This window comes from Fusarium tjaetaba (genome assembly GCF_013396195.1).
Source record: "Fusarium tjaetaba strain NRRL 66243 chromosome Unknown NRRL66243_c0000075, whole genome shotgun sequence".
In the NCBI taxonomy this organism is placed as follows: Eukaryota; Fungi; Ascomycota; class Sordariomycetes; order Hypocreales; family Nectriaceae; genus Fusarium; species Fusarium tjaetaba.
Genome location: NW_023501271.1, coordinates 147,010 through 161,299, shown reverse-complemented (window position 1 = coordinate 161,299; position 14,290 = coordinate 147,010). Strand labels below are relative to the sequence as shown.

General features: G+C 48.8%; 8 protein-coding genes across 8 annotated transcripts; 6 read left to right on the top strand and 2 right to left on the bottom strand.

The window, feature by feature from the left end:
* Positions 1–240: 240 nt before the first annotated feature.
* FTJAE_4016 (kinetochore complex Sim4 subunit Fta4) lies at positions 241–528 on the top strand (the record flags this gene model as incomplete). The annotated part of the gene is made up of 1 exon (XM_037350377.1): positions 241–528. The coding sequence occupies one exon, from the start codon at positions 241–243 to the stop codon at positions 526–528; it is 288 nt and encodes a 95-aa protein (XP_037208934.1).
* Positions 529–1,820: 1,292 nt separating this feature from the next.
* FTJAE_4015 (integral membrane protein PTH11) lies at positions 1,821–3,287 on the bottom strand (the record flags this gene model as incomplete). Its single annotated transcript, XM_037350376.1, has 8 exons — positions 1,821–2,334; positions 2,389–2,492; positions 2,551–2,710; positions 2,764–2,786; positions 2,837–2,907; positions 2,964–3,000; positions 3,056–3,081; positions 3,137–3,287. The coding sequence occupies 8 exons, from the start codon at positions 3,285–3,287 to the stop codon at positions 1,821–1,823; spliced, it is 1,086 nt and encodes a 361-aa protein (XP_037208933.1).
* A 645-nt stretch (positions 3,288–3,932) lies between these two features.
* On the top strand, positions 3,933–5,683 carry FTJAE_4014 (FAD binding domain protein; the record flags this gene model as incomplete). The annotated part of the gene is made up of 2 exons (XM_037350375.1): positions 3,933–4,183; positions 4,231–5,683. 2 exons carry the CDS (start codon positions 3,933–3,935, stop codon positions 5,681–5,683), a joined length of 1,704 nt encoding a protein of 567 aa, XP_037208932.1.
* A 645-nt stretch (positions 5,684–6,328) lies between these two features.
* On the top strand, positions 6,329–7,327 carry FTJAE_4013 (dTDP-glucose 4 6-dehydratase; the record flags this gene model as incomplete). Its single annotated transcript, XM_037350374.1, has 1 exon — positions 6,329–7,327. One exon carries the CDS (start codon positions 6,329–6,331, stop codon positions 7,325–7,327), a length of 999 nt encoding a protein of 332 aa, XP_037208931.1.
* Positions 7,328–8,265: 938 nt separating this feature from the next.
* FTJAE_4012 (uncharacterized protein) lies at positions 8,266–9,879 on the top strand (the record flags this gene model as incomplete). Its single annotated transcript, XM_037350373.1, has 1 exon — positions 8,266–9,879. One exon carries the CDS (start codon positions 8,266–8,268, stop codon positions 9,877–9,879), a length of 1,614 nt encoding a protein of 537 aa, XP_037208930.1.
* A 367-nt stretch (positions 9,880–10,246) lies between these two features.
* Positions 10,247–11,192, top strand: FTJAE_4011 (uncharacterized protein; the record flags this gene model as incomplete). Its single annotated transcript, XM_037350372.1, has 2 exons — positions 10,247–10,319; positions 10,384–11,192. 2 exons carry the CDS (start codon positions 10,247–10,249, stop codon positions 11,190–11,192), a joined length of 882 nt encoding a protein of 293 aa, XP_037208929.1.
* Positions 11,193–12,005: 813 nt separating this feature from the next.
* FTJAE_4010 (uncharacterized protein) lies at positions 12,006–12,290 on the top strand (the record flags this gene model as incomplete). The annotated part of the gene is made up of 2 exons (XM_037350371.1): positions 12,006–12,155; positions 12,216–12,290. 2 exons carry the CDS (start codon positions 12,006–12,008, stop codon positions 12,288–12,290), a joined length of 225 nt encoding a protein of 74 aa, XP_037208928.1.
* Positions 12,291–12,524: 234 nt separating this feature from the next.
* FTJAE_4009 (uncharacterized protein) lies at positions 12,525–13,398 on the bottom strand (the record flags this gene model as incomplete). The annotated part of the gene is made up of 2 exons (XM_037350369.1): positions 12,525–13,237; positions 13,290–13,398. 2 exons carry the CDS (start codon positions 13,396–13,398, stop codon positions 12,525–12,527), a joined length of 822 nt encoding a protein of 273 aa, XP_037208927.1.
* Positions 13,399–14,290: the final 892 nt, after the last annotated feature.

Genomic DNA, 14,290 nt, shown 5'->3' with positions numbered 1-14,290 from the left:
ATAGACCAAAGGCAATTAAAAAGGTTCCCTCTATCAGATTTCACTTGGATTATTAAGGAAGAACGCCACGTATAAAAAGCCTGATCTCCTCTTGAATAACCGGAATTTCAAACAAGACTTGCAACTTCAAGCAATTGGCAACTACCTCTCAAGGCTATCCCTTCACGCATTCCTGTAAATCACACCATGTTCCATCTTTCTTCAGTCTTGCTAATAAAGCATACCCTAGAACTAATCACGATGGTCAACCCCCTCTACGTCGTCTACGCCCTCTCCGCCATCGCAGGAGTTGAGGCATGCAAGAGAACCTGCTCTGCCTCCAACGACGCCGGCACCACCTGCAGCTACTCGTGCACCCAGGTTTGCTCCAGCATCTCGGCCAAGCAAGCTCGTGATACCTTCCTCGCTGCTCTGCAGTCCGGAGGCAACTCGTGCTCTGCTGTTGGAACTAGTGGAGTCTCGTGCAGGAAGACGGCCAAGTTTGGAAGCTGTTACGATCATCACTGGTCTTGCGGCAGTGGCTGCTAGATTGCTCGCAAAGAGTAGAGCTAAATTATCGGGAAAGATATGAATGGAGGGTCTAAATATGATCTCAAAGTCTGTACGAGTCTGAGCCAGCAGTTGGTCTTGGTGGAGGTCATCAATGTTTAGCTGGATGTTCTAGAACGGCTCTTGTATCCATCGCAACTAGCAAAGCCATCCTTAAAGTAAAGTCTATTGGCCTGGTCCTCAGCGTACTCGGCGGTCTTCATTCGTCGTGAATGAGTTTTCCACATCGAATCTCAACGGGCTAGGGTAGGCACGAAGACTTGAACTCTCTATCTACTAAGTAGTGATAAGACTTGGGCAAGTGGAGGATATCTTATCTAGCACTTTATATTACTTAGCCTTTTTATCTTGGCTTAGTGTATAAAGCCTTCTTGCTCCATGGGAATGAGTAAATGATAGTAGTCCTTCTAGATTGTGTGTTGACTCCGTGGACTCTCATGGAAATGCTACTCGGTGAACGAGTTTGTCAGCGGCTCCGCTTCCAGCTTAATCAACTAGACAAATTATTCTCATTCTTATGACCTTGATTCCTTTAGTTGACCGGAGGAGTTCATGCGACATCACTCGCGATAGGCTCGTTACGTTAGTGAATTTGGCCTAAGACACCAGACACTTCAGCCAAGTAACCGCGTATTCGTTCGGCACCATCGGCGAACCATAGCATTAGTAATTCATAAGAGGCCATAATTATATTTCAGGCATTAATACTCACCAGTTCTACGGAGTAAGGCGGCAATTGATGTCATGCTCTAAATCTTAACTTAGTACCGGAGACTATTGGTTTTAGTGCAGGCGGATATTATCTCGTCTAGAGGCTTTCGTAGCAGAAAGCTTGACATTGAGCTAAAACTTAGTAATATAAGCATATCTATTATCACCGTCGGCAGAAGTCACGGTATATCGCCGAATAGCTATGGAGTAGAATACCACCTCGGCATATGGCAAGTTCCGTGCAGTGGAACAGATCCGAGCCGACTTAGCCGCAAGACCCTGAACGCGCACGGGCGAATTCCCTAAAACTGACGTCGGTGCCACTATCGTGCAGGGAAACCTTGCATTTGCATTGCTGGAACAATTCGCTTGACAGTTTTGCTTTTTGGAACACTAGAATGAAATGCGTTAAGATGATATGACGAATTCAGATGCGGCCCAATCAACACTATGATCCTCACCACGCCGCTGGGCAGAAACAGTTCGAGACCTTTTGTAACAAGCATCTGTCACTTATGCGTTGGTATCTTACACTAAATGTAACTAATAAATCGTAATGTCTACCTCCCATGATAGTGTCCCGGAGTGAGCTCTCCCCTATCCGCCGGTCCCTGAGCTGAACTAATCACAATTTCCGTCTTGCGCATGATTCCGTCCTCCTTGGCCAAAATGTCCTCTGCACTATCACCAATCTGCTCATCAACCCCACTACCCAAAGGTTGCAGTCCGCTTCTTCGGGAAAGGTTCTTGCGGTAAGTCGACTGCAACGCGTAACCGGAATTGTTCTGCGACTTGCTGCGGCTGCGACTCCCGACGCGGGACTGCTCGCTGAAGTAGCGAACAAGAGGGGCGAGGGTCGGGACGCAAGCGACGATTATTCCGAGATTGTTCTCGACCATTGACCATTTGATGAGTCCGGCTGAGTCGAGGAGGTTGGAGAGGGATTTTATGGTCTGGATGCGGACGATTTGTATGATGGAGATGAAGATTCCCATGGCGAAAAGACCGAGGAGGACGACTTTCTTGCGGTTCGGCATCTGGAGCTTGAGTAATGTCGGGAAAGGGAGCATCATCCTGTATTTATCACTCGTTAGCTATCTCGTTATGGCCAATCTCGTAAATACTCACACGACAACGTCAAATACGATGGTGATTGAGGCCATTGTGGTGTACATAGGTACGCCCTTTAGACACGAGCCATGCGTAATGCTCAAATCCCATTGTTTTCGAACCTACGAGCAGGTGGAGTTAGCAAAGCCTAGTATGGAGCACGCCTGAGGAGCCACGTACAGGTGTACAGAGGTTGATCTGCGCAATCAAGAACGAAAGATGGAACAATGTGCAGGCAACAGCGACGCCGACTGTCACTTTGTACCAAATTCCTGAGGCCATGAACCTCAAATATGAGATCAAAAGGCTGAGCTTGAACCCGAGAATACTAGATATGTAGCTTTTTGTCGTCGGTAAGTATATGTTCGGTATCGCGAGGAGAGTTGATCTTACAATGGCGCGCCCATGAATTGTAGCTGCAGACGATGTTAGCCTGTGACAGACAATTGAGAGATAGTGAACTTACCAGCATGAAGTTGTAGTAGTTCTGTTGAGGCAAGTCATCAAGTTTCTTTAATCCAAGTCCCCATTTCGTTTCTAGAATGTGTCAACTGGTGATCGGCAACACTCGATCTTAGCGAAAGTTTACTCACGTATCACGGTAACGACAGCGAATCCGCAGCTCGCGATCTGTTGCTGATCAGCATGTCTTTCATCTGGAGATCGAATGCAGATCCCTTCTTACCCATGTCGCGATGATGATCCAGTCATCTACAAACAAGACGCGTCAGTACCGACAAACAGGGAATTGACAGGCTCTTCTTACCAGCTCCCACCGACTTGAGCATAAACCCTCTGACATAAACTCTCAGGAGAACCGTAACGAGCGCAACGGCTGTAAAGACAACAGCGATAGACGTGATCTGCGGGCCATCGGTTGGCGAGCCGCTCGGGGCGTTGTAAGTCCAGCCTGACATTGGAAAATATGCGACGACAGTATGGAGAGCACAATCCGGAAGAGTACAGCCGACTTATACATCCCTCTCACTAGAAAAAAAAGAAACTTGATTCCTTCGAAATGAGCTCTGTTCCGAGACCATGGTCTGATCCTACAGCCCAAAACTCAATTTGGCAGGTCGCTTCTCCTCGAGACGATGCGAGATACATCTTCATGCAGGGGTAACTGACAGAACGTTCATGGACCATTCATAATGGGTCTTGTCTCTCGGCTGTTGAACTTCCCTGGACCTTGGCAACCCTTAACCGAGATAGTAAGATTCTGACATGGAAGACCTGTCAGGTAGTAGACCGTTGTGCCGGTGAACCTAAACATCCTAGCCCCAGCCCCGGCCCGTGAGCCACTTCCGTGCCTGGTCTCCGCTTTCAAAGCGCACTATCACCGGTGGGACTAGCTCAAGAAAGACACTGACACCGATGCTTACGATGCACGAGGAAACTCTAATAGTACTTATATAACCCAAAAAGTAAAAAGAGACAAGAACCACTCTCTTTTCTCTGCAAGATCTGCAACACTGTAGCGTTTTCTGTGAGTCACACCCTCTGTCTAACTGGCTTGTTGCTTTTGCTCACGCATGTAGCGTTTCATCTGCAGGACATCAACCATGAAAGTGACAAGCTTCGTTGCAGCCGCTACGGCGTTCTCCACCGCCCAGGCGTATGCCACTACCTCTACCTGTAAATGCTTTCCTGGTGATGCTTGCTGGCCTTCGGATAGCCAATGGAAGAGTCTCAACACGACTGTGAATGGTCGTTTGATCAAGACTGTTCCTTTGGGGTCGCCTTGTCACGATCCTACGTACGATGCTGCTCAGTGCAAGTACCTTCAGGACCAATGGCAACATCCTGGCATCCAGTAAGTCTGACACCGATGCAGTGTAACCTTATGCTAACATGACTTAGTATGAACTCGTCGTCGTCAGTCATGGCTCCTTGGTTCGCTAACCAGAGCTGCGATCCCTTCCAACCTGAGTCCCGTGCCTGTGAACTAGGAAACTATGTTCGCTATGCCGTCGAGGCCCAGACCAAAGCTGATGTTGTCAACACCATCAACTTTGCTCGCAACAACAACATCCGCTTCGTCATTCGTAATACTGGTCACGACTATAATGGAAGATCCACCGGTGCTGGTGCCCTCTCTGTCTGGACCCATCGTCTTAAGGACATTCAGTTCAAGGACTACAATGCCAACGGATACAAGGGCAAGGCTGTTACTCTTGGTGCTGGTGTCCAAGGCTTTGACATCCTCAAGGCCGGAAACGATGCTGGTTATGTTGTCGTCGGCGGTGAATGCCCTACCGTTGGTGTCACTGGTGGTTATACCCAAGGTGGTGGCCACTCTGCACTAAGCACAAGCTTTGGTCTGTCTGCGCAGAACACGCTTGAGTTTGAAGTCGTCACAGCAGACTCTGGTGTTGTCACTGCTTCTCCCAGCAAGAACTCTGATCTCTTCTGGGCTCTGAACGGTGGTGGTGGCGGTAACTGGGGTGTTGTTCTGTCTATGACTGTCAAGGCCTTTCCCGACGCCAAGGTTGGCGCTGCTACCCTTGCTTTCTTCAACACCAACAACGATCAGGCTACCTTCTACAAGGCTATTGAGACTTTCCACTCTAAGCTTCCTGCCATGGTTGATGCTGGATCTATGGTGGTCTACTACTTCACCAACACCTTCTTCCAGATTGCCCCTCTGACAGCTTTCGGCAAGTCTCAAGATGAGGTTCAGACTCTTCTTGCACCCTTTGTCAGCTCGCTCGATGGTCTAGGCGTGAACTACACAGTCAAGTACAGCCAGTCAGCAAACTACTACAACCACTATGACACCTACTTCGGCCCTCTGCCCATCGGTAACATCCAAGTTGGCATCGCCCAGTACGGTGGCCGCTTGATTCCTCGCGACACCATCGTCAACAATAACGACGACCTCACCCAAGCTGCCATCAGCATCGTTGAGCAAGGCGTCACATGGATCGGTGTCGGCACCAACGTCGCGCCCTTCAGCAACCCCCAGAAGCAGTCCCTCCTGCCAGCCTGGAACAATGCCCTCGTGCACGCCACCCTCACTACACCATGGAACTTCACTGCTCCCTGGTCAGAGATGTTGGATCTCCAGAACCTCATGACTGATACAATCATGCCCGAGATTGAAGCTGTCACGCCCGGCAGTGGCGCGTACATGAACGAGGCGGACTTCCGCCAGCCCAACTTCCAGTCAGAGTTCTTTGGAGCCAATTACAACAAGTTGTTGTCTGTGAAGGCTAAGTGGGATAAGCAGGGATTCTTCTATGCCAGGAATGCAGTTGGCAGCGAGCAATGGACTGTTAGCGATAACGGCCGAATGTGTCGGCCGAAGTATTAAGCAAACACTTGTGCAATCGGACTGTGTACACTTGAACCAAAAGGCAGTACCGATAAGACGAGGGGTTGATTGTAATAGTACTTTACTTCTTAATATATAATCCAACGCGCTAATTCAGCGAGAGCATACCATCTGAACCCTAAGGTTAGACAATGCATTTCAGTGCAGCCCTATGTAAACAGTCCTAATCCTCCCTTGCAATGGTCGCCACTGGCATTCCTCCCCCGCCAAGCTCTTAAGACCGGATCGAAAAACCCGGCTGAGACAGTGGCGTTAGTGCTATCTTAGAATGCCACCTTATCGTAGGGCGTATCATCTCCCTGGTTTTCTTGGCTGTCTTGCATGCTGATAAACTCAACACATGATGCGCCTCGACTCAAAAAATATCGATCAAAGAGATTAATCTTGAGCATTTTATTCAAAGTGGCTTGCAGTAGTGAGGTATTCGGAAGACACGCAGTATTGTGGCGCATTGCAATTCACCCTTCAACACTTCCAAAGGGTCAGACTGTCTGAAGCATCCCTTAAAGGGGAGCAACTCTTATTTTCCACTAAATATGTTAATCCCCGCTGCAAATCCGAACCCGCCGACTTTCTCCATTTTCCCAGACCCTCTTCAGTTACTACCTCTCTCCACTAGCAAGCATGACGATTATCACAAGGATACGCACCTCTAAGCCCAGACGAGCTATTCTCGTTACCGGTGGGGCTGGCTTTATTGGCTCTCATCTTGTCGAAGCTCTTCTTGCTGAGGGCGGTTGGAGAGTCGTCGTCGTTGACAACTTTGATGAATTTTATGATCCTGAGATCAAGCGCGCCAACCTTGCACCTCATCTTCTGAACCCGAATCTGAGGCTTTACGAAGCCGACATTGAGGATCTCGAGGCCCTCCAGACCATTTTCGCTGACAATGGCTTCTCGGCTATTGTTCATCTTGCAGCACGCGCTGGTGTTCTTCCTTCATTGAGCCAGCCCAACAAGTACTTCGATACCAACGTCAATGGCACTCTGAACCTACTTCAGTGCGCCAGAGAGTTTGGTGTCAAGCAATTCCTCTTCGGATCATCGTCGAGTGTGTACGGCCTTGGTGCCAAGGCTCCATTCAACGAGAACTACAAGAGCACACAGCCCATCTCTCCTTACGCAGCATCCAAATCGGCTGGAGAGCTGCTCTGCCATACATACGCTCATCTTTATAACATTCGCTGCATCTGCCTCCGTTTCTTCACCGTCTACGGACCCCGTCAGCGCCCAGATCTCGCCATCCACAAGTTCACAAGGCTCATCCACCAAGGCAAGCCTATTCCGCTCTTTGGAGACGGCTCTTCCCGTCGAGACTACACTTATGTCGACGATATCATTGATGGTATCTTCGCTGCCCTCAAATATGAGGGCTCTGACTACGAGGTCTTCAACCTTGGAGAGTCACAGACCATTCAGTTGAAGGATCTTATCGGTGCTCTTGAGGACACATTGGGACGCAAGGCACGCATTGATAGAAAGGGAGAGCAAGCCGGCGATATGCCCATCACATACGCCGATATCTCCAAGGCGGGTGCCATGCTTGGTTACAAGCCGAAGACGCAGGTTCAGCAGGGCATTGTCAAATTTGTCGCTTGGTATCTCAGCCAATGCGGTCCCTGATTTAGGGCTCTTTTCGCATGTACTGCTAGTAATATTTCCTTACATCGGCTATCGGCTATCGGCTATCGGCTATCGGCTTGGGTTTCGGGGTCCGGTGTATCTGCTGTTTATGAACTGATGGACTGAACACGCTTTGGGTTTTTCTTAGTCAGTTAGTTGTCAATTCTAATGATTTAAACATTAATCTTCTACTATAGTGACTTGCTCGACTATCAACTCGATGTAAATACTGGGGGAAGGAGAAAGACACGGAGATTCATACTAACCCGCCTTTTCCCCACGATGATGATGCTTATTTTGAAGGTTACACGAGAGGAACGCTTTGAATGTCGTGTGTCTCACGTCAATCTCATAGTCAAGCAACAATCCTACGTTACGGCTGTCATGGGCACGCGGACGCGACATGCTTATGTTTTAGTCGTGAGTGTCAGACAAACCATTCTTTCCGCATTCAAATTCCTCTGGTTCCGAGGCTCAGCAAAATAAAATACCAAGCGCACTTTTACGCAGAAGATGTGTATTAGTGGCGCAATGCTGCATATGTAAATAAGAATATTAAGCTCAGGACATTTTCAACGGTTCGAAGGGGGTCTTCTCCTCGCATTACTAGTTATCAGCCGATCTAACGCAAGGGGGTGTTAAGCTTGCCACCATTCTTCTTCCCCAACCATTAAATTGGTATGTCTCAAGCCACCAACCAAGACAAGGGCAGATCAGGGGTAGTCGTTATCTCCTCCTCTTAAGCACTTCGACATTTCACCGTCAACAATCATCCCCGCGTCAATCTCAACAGGCATCTGACTGCCAATTTCCCTTTCAGACATTCATAGTTCTCATTTTCATTGCGCATTACTACAGTCCTTTGAGTATTACACTCGTGGTCGCTGACCGAAGTCCTGTGGCTGAGCCACAGCCCGAAAGCAAACATCAAAGCTAGCATGCTCTATCCCAATCCGAAGCCCAGTAGGGTACCTCTGTCGGTAGTATTGAGCGCACCCATAATTTACAAAGTCATTACCGTCTCTCTGGCATTAGCTCTATCTTTCTATGCTTTATCCTGGTGGTCGAAGCTGGAGATAACGCCAGCAGACTGGCATCAGGGCAATGTCAACACAACGGAACCACTGGCCCCTATTGACCAGGACCGTCGGTTTGCATTCATTATCCCCTCCTCGAACCCAAGTCCGAATCTATGCAAGACTATCTTCAGCTCGCTTGCCTTAGGCTACCCAAGTCCAGTTATCATCAATTGGGGCGTGGACTATAGGGACATCTCACATTGGAGACTTGGCAAGCATCTTCCTAAGATCACCGGCTTGGTGAACTACCTTGACTCAGCCATGCACCCTAATGCTACCGCAGAAGAGAAGCTAGAGGAAGACGATATAGTTCTTACTGTTGACGCCTACGATGTCTGGTTCCAGCTCCCTGCTCAAGTGCTTCTCAGTCGATACCACGAGATCAACAGAAGAGCCAATGAGAGATTGCGCAAACAATGGAATCGGAAGGATGTGCCCATGCCGATGAAGCAGACAATCATTGCGGCATCGCAAAAGAGTTGCTACCCTTCTAATTCTGAACGGTACGGAGTGGATTTGAGATGTGACCTTTGGCCCGAGTCTCCTTTAAGAGAGGACCTCTATGGACCGGAGACGGAAAAGAACACTACCTTCTCTCGCAACAACAGACCTAGATGGATCAATGGTGGCATGTACATTGGCCCAGCAGGCGATATGAGAAGGATGTTTCGCCGCGCCAAGCAAAAGATCGAAGCAATGGTCGGCGAGGGTTTCCCTTTAAGGAGCGATCAGGGTATGATTGGCGAACTGCTCGGTGCGCAGGAAGTCTGGCGCGAGTTGCAAAGACATCACCACGTCAATGTTGATGTCGAAGACTTTGTGGGGGAGAATTACGAATTTCACGTAGGACTTGATTACGCTCAGGAGATATCTGCACAGACTTTCGCAACTGAGATCAGCCCGGAGAATGACCTCTTCGACGCTGATTTTGTCGTGTTAAGCGACCAAGAGTCCATCGAAATGAACTCTGAGGTACGCGGTATATCACCAGTACGGGTGAAGGACATCCCAGATGATCTCAAGTCGGTTCAAAGCCCTCTGGTCGAAGACGGCAAGACCGTTCATTGGGGGGACATGCCTCTCTACACTGATTTCTTCCTCTCAACAGTACCAGCTATGCTGCATCACAACAAATTCAAAGAAAAACGTGAGACGTGGTGGGATAGACCATGGTATCACCAGAAGCTACGCAACCTTGTCAGATCCGCTCTGCTGCCCAGAGAAGGCGATGAGCCTCTGGCTACTATTCGGCTTGAGGGCAGCAAGGTCAGATACTGGGCAGCTTCAGCGGAGGAGAAGGACAGGTATCCTCGTATGGGTACGCTCAATTCCAACTTGACGGTCTATGATAGGTTTCAAAGCATGGATATCAACGAGACGTGTCGATATGGAAGCCGGAAGCCGCGGGGATCCAAAGCAACGTGGGAGGAAGAGGTTTTTCGTGATGGTGGTGGAGAGTTCAACGGACTTTGATTGATTTATTGTCATAGATGATGTTAATGCCACGAATTGCGGATATTCATATGAGCGTCGTTGACTTGAGTCGTGATACCGCCATTGAACAAAATTCTTGAGATAAAAATCAGGAGCGATTATCCAAGCGTAATTTCCGTAGCCGTTAAACTCCAGAGCGTTAGCTGACAGCTCGTAGCCCCGCTTCACAATCGATAGTCTGTCGAATTGGCAGGGTTTAACGCCAGCTGAAGAAACCGCATTTATCGGCCATAACATTTAGGAGTCAGGCCGGAGAGTTTATTAAGGCGTTGCGACAGCCACTGACATCTTGTCTGATCTTTAAAACTGCAGGCACTCTAATTCTGACCTTAGTCTCTTGTTGACAATGCGCTTTTACGCCTCGTTTTCGCTGGCCGTTGGGCTTGTGGCTGCTAGCCCTTGCAAGCCACCATCTTCGAGTATGTGTTATTCCCGGATGACGAAGTCGCGATAGCTAATGAACCCAATTGGCCGTTGTGTCAGAGGTTATCTCATCATCCGTTACCGCCGACGTCTCCAGCACCATTATCGAGTTTGCTTCTTCCACCGAGACCGATGTAGCTGAAACCTCGACCTCGGCCGAATCCTCCGTAGCCGAGACTTCGACTGCAACTGGCTCAACGAGCACCGACTACACCGAAGTCAGCGTCTCAACAACGTTTGTCGAGCCAACTTCCACGGCTACAACATCCGACGCCGCTACCTCAATCGATACAACTACAGCCCTCACAACAGAGGCTTCATCGGTCGAAACAACTACAGCTGTCGCAACCACCACCACTTCCGAGGCAGTTCCAACAGGTTTCTTCCTCGCCGCGGGTGACGGCCCAGCTCTCGGAGACAAAGTCAAGTCCAACGGCGACAGTTTCACTCCCATGGTCTTCGGCGACCGTGGCTCGACTTCCATCCCCGTCCGCTTCCTAGTTGACGAGATGACCGGAGAGCTCCAGCAGGATGGCGTGACCGTCTGTGCATTCTATCAAGTCGGATTACCTTATGCCAAGATCACGCGGTGCGAAACCGACAGTATCTACTACGGTAGTGTCCCTCTCACCTGTGCATCATTTGGCGGTCCTGGCACCTCTGTCAGATGCAGTGCTGTGAAATTGGACTGTCAGACAACTGGACCGGGCTCCTCTCAGGCGTGTACAAGATCACAGGATACCGATTGGGACACGTTCTATATCGCTTCCAGTGATGATTATGTCTGGTATCTTAGTTCGGCGACGTTGCAGAATGACTTCATGACCAGGGTTGAGGTGTTTGTTGATCATGCTCCGGTAGATACATGATCAACAATCCCGTCCTTTGGCGCAACGGTCATGCAGGCATAAATAGATGTATGCCGTCAGCCCCACTTTCAACTACCTGGCGATGCCCCGCTCTTTGACCTTACTATATCTCTTGCGCCTATCTAAATCCAACTTCAGCAAACATAATAGCTTTTTTGCGGGTTCGCTGAACCGCGATGATGGCTAGTGCAGCCGCTCGAGCTGCTAAGCACAGAGATTCAACTTGGTCCAATTGTCCGAGAATTTATAGCAGATCTATCTAATAAATAAACATATCTATTCAAACCAGACTAAGAGACTTTCTCTTCTATCAGGTTCCGGGGACAGATGTTAGAAAAGGCGGAAAACGATGGGGCTGAAAATCCACCAAGACTGGCGATTAAGATGATGAAGACATAAGCTTCGGTTTGTCGAGCTCGAACAGTATAAACCCTCCGGCTTTTTTATGCGCGATTGCGCAAGTGAACACCCAATAAGATGAATGATGGAGTTCGCTGCGCCGCACCGAGAACGCCTGGTTTGTTTCATTGGCACTCAACCAAGCTCCCTCCCACGGACACAGCCAATCACGATGCTGGCACAGCCACCAAACCGAACCGCCTACTAACAATGGCCCCCAAAAGTAAGCAACGCAAACGCGCAAACTGGGCGAACCACCAGAATCTCGGGTAACTATTTAAACATCGTCTTGACCTCGACTTGTAACTCTCAAACCATCATCCACATTACGGCAATAACTCAATATCCTTGTCTCTCATACTGCCTTCTTCCAAACTTCCAACGTTACCTACCCTCATACAAGTCTCATCCAACATGCTAGCAGGGCCAGAAGATGCTGCCAGCTCCGGCTTGGCACACCAGGGCAGCTGCATGAATCCAGATACCACGATTTCTACCATTCTAAAGGCTACGGCCACCACCACGAATCAAGACCACATTAGCGTGGCGCAAGAGTTCAGCACTGTAAGTTACTCATCTCGCAAAGTCATCTTGGGTAATTGCTGACCTCTACGAACTATGCAGATGCTGCACGAGCGACGGAATGGAAGGGCGAAATTGACAGAACCGCAGGATAAAGCTATCGCCGTCATGGTATAGCTGCTTTTACGTTACTGGGGGCTGCAAGCTGGTCTTGGTTAAACCCTCCTATCCATTGTCTGTTATAAGACACGAGGTAGTGTACAACAGTGTAAACTATAGGGAGGCCTTTAACTATGTTCTTGTGCTATAACCTAAAGCTAATCGTATCATTAAAATGCATGGGAATAAAGGTTGTACTTAAAAGACTAAGTCAATGCTACCGTTTCTTGACCCAAAGTATACATACAGTTGTTAATAGGTTAAGTAAATGCACTTCCCTTCCCAACCACCTTCTGTGATTACATGGTCAAAAACCCACTTCCCAAGATCTTCTTTACTCATGAAATATCCGAGCTTAGGCCCTGGTTCTTCAACTCTGTCTTCGTCACTAACAACGCCCCATTCCCAGCCAACTTTAAGCTGCCCGTCGCCCTTGGCCTCTCCATCTATTAAGATCAGTGGTCGCATGAGAACAAAGTCCCGTACATGGCGACCTCCATCTTCCAAGATCAGATTTTCCATCTTTTGCTTATCTGCCAGTGGCCCTCCCACAACGTAATGGTATGGCAGATAGACAGGCAGAGGTATCCCTCGCTTCCTCCCACATCCTGCGGCGCTTACAGCCACGAGGAGAGGTTTCTGTGAGCTAGTGGTGCCGGTGATCCCAGAAGAAGAAAGGTTAGAGAGAGCAGTGTAGATCGTTTTGATGGCATCTTCACAGATGGTTGTGTCTTGTAGCGGGAGAGGTCTTGTGATACTCCATTCGAATCTAGGGCGTGAGCCGACGCCGCTGAGTATAAAGTCAACAACGAACTTGGCGTTTGTTGGGCAGATGAGGGCTTGTGCGACGGCAGTAGGATCCTTCACATCGCCCTGATGAACGGTAAGATATCGATCAACAATATCCGATGGAATATCTTTCTGGGTAATCAGAATATTGCGCAGCTTGTCTGGGTCCCTAATGACTTGTAATCTGTTAGCAAAGGACATATAATAAGTGTTATACACGAGGCGTACGAGCTGTACAATGGAAGCCTTCGCGCAGTGCGCTTGCTAAGGCTGTCGCCACACATCCTCCAGTAGAGCCAAAGCAGGCTATAGTTGGCTTTTCCTGATGTATCATCATATCAATCAGTGTGGCCGAAATGCGTGGATAAGAAAATCGGATTTAAAGAGTTCAATGCTGACCTCTAGATACAGTAACGGATCGGTTTATTCGAGCGAGAGAGTCAGTGTTTTATAATGCACCGACCAACTGACGACACTTTGCCGGTTTTCCATGCAGCGCGTCCAAGAGAGTTACACTCAATTACCAATCTCTTTCACCCTAGGTACCTATTCTTAAAAAGTTCATACCGTTTAGCCGAGTTCATACTAGCGCGTAACGCACTTGCAGCTGATAGCCTCGACAGATTACTAAAGCAGATTGCACTGAAGTAAGCTTACATTATGATCGGCTGGAGGTTACACTTCCATACGCAGCTCAAGTTTTGCACATCAACATTGAAGCAAATAAGTCGGGACGACCCAAGTCCGATTGTCCTCGAGCGTTGACCACCAGAAGGGTTTCGGAACAACCCAACGCCTTCTCACAATTCCTCAGCGTGGCTCGGCATGTCTAGTGCCCCGATTACCCAGTACTGTCGGCTTGATTCCTCCGATATGCCTTCTAACGAGGACGATTGGCAAGGTGTCACGAATCCTGTGGAGAGAAAGAAGAGACAGAATCGCTTGAGACAGAGAGCTTGGCGTAAGTATTTGCCTGTATCCTAGCGCCTCTATTCATTCTCCAGACCCTCAGTTAACACATCTTTAGGTGCCAGAAAACAGACATCTCAAACTTCGAGCACACGTGGCGAATCTCTCTACCAAGAAGGCTATGGTATGCTTGTCAGTGTTAGTTTGTACAGCCATACAAACGTCACACATGACGCGTCTATCACAGTGCCACTTCAGAATCCCGAGGTCAAAGTCCTCACTCGTGAAACTCAATGGCCAGAATTAAATGGCCGGGTTCA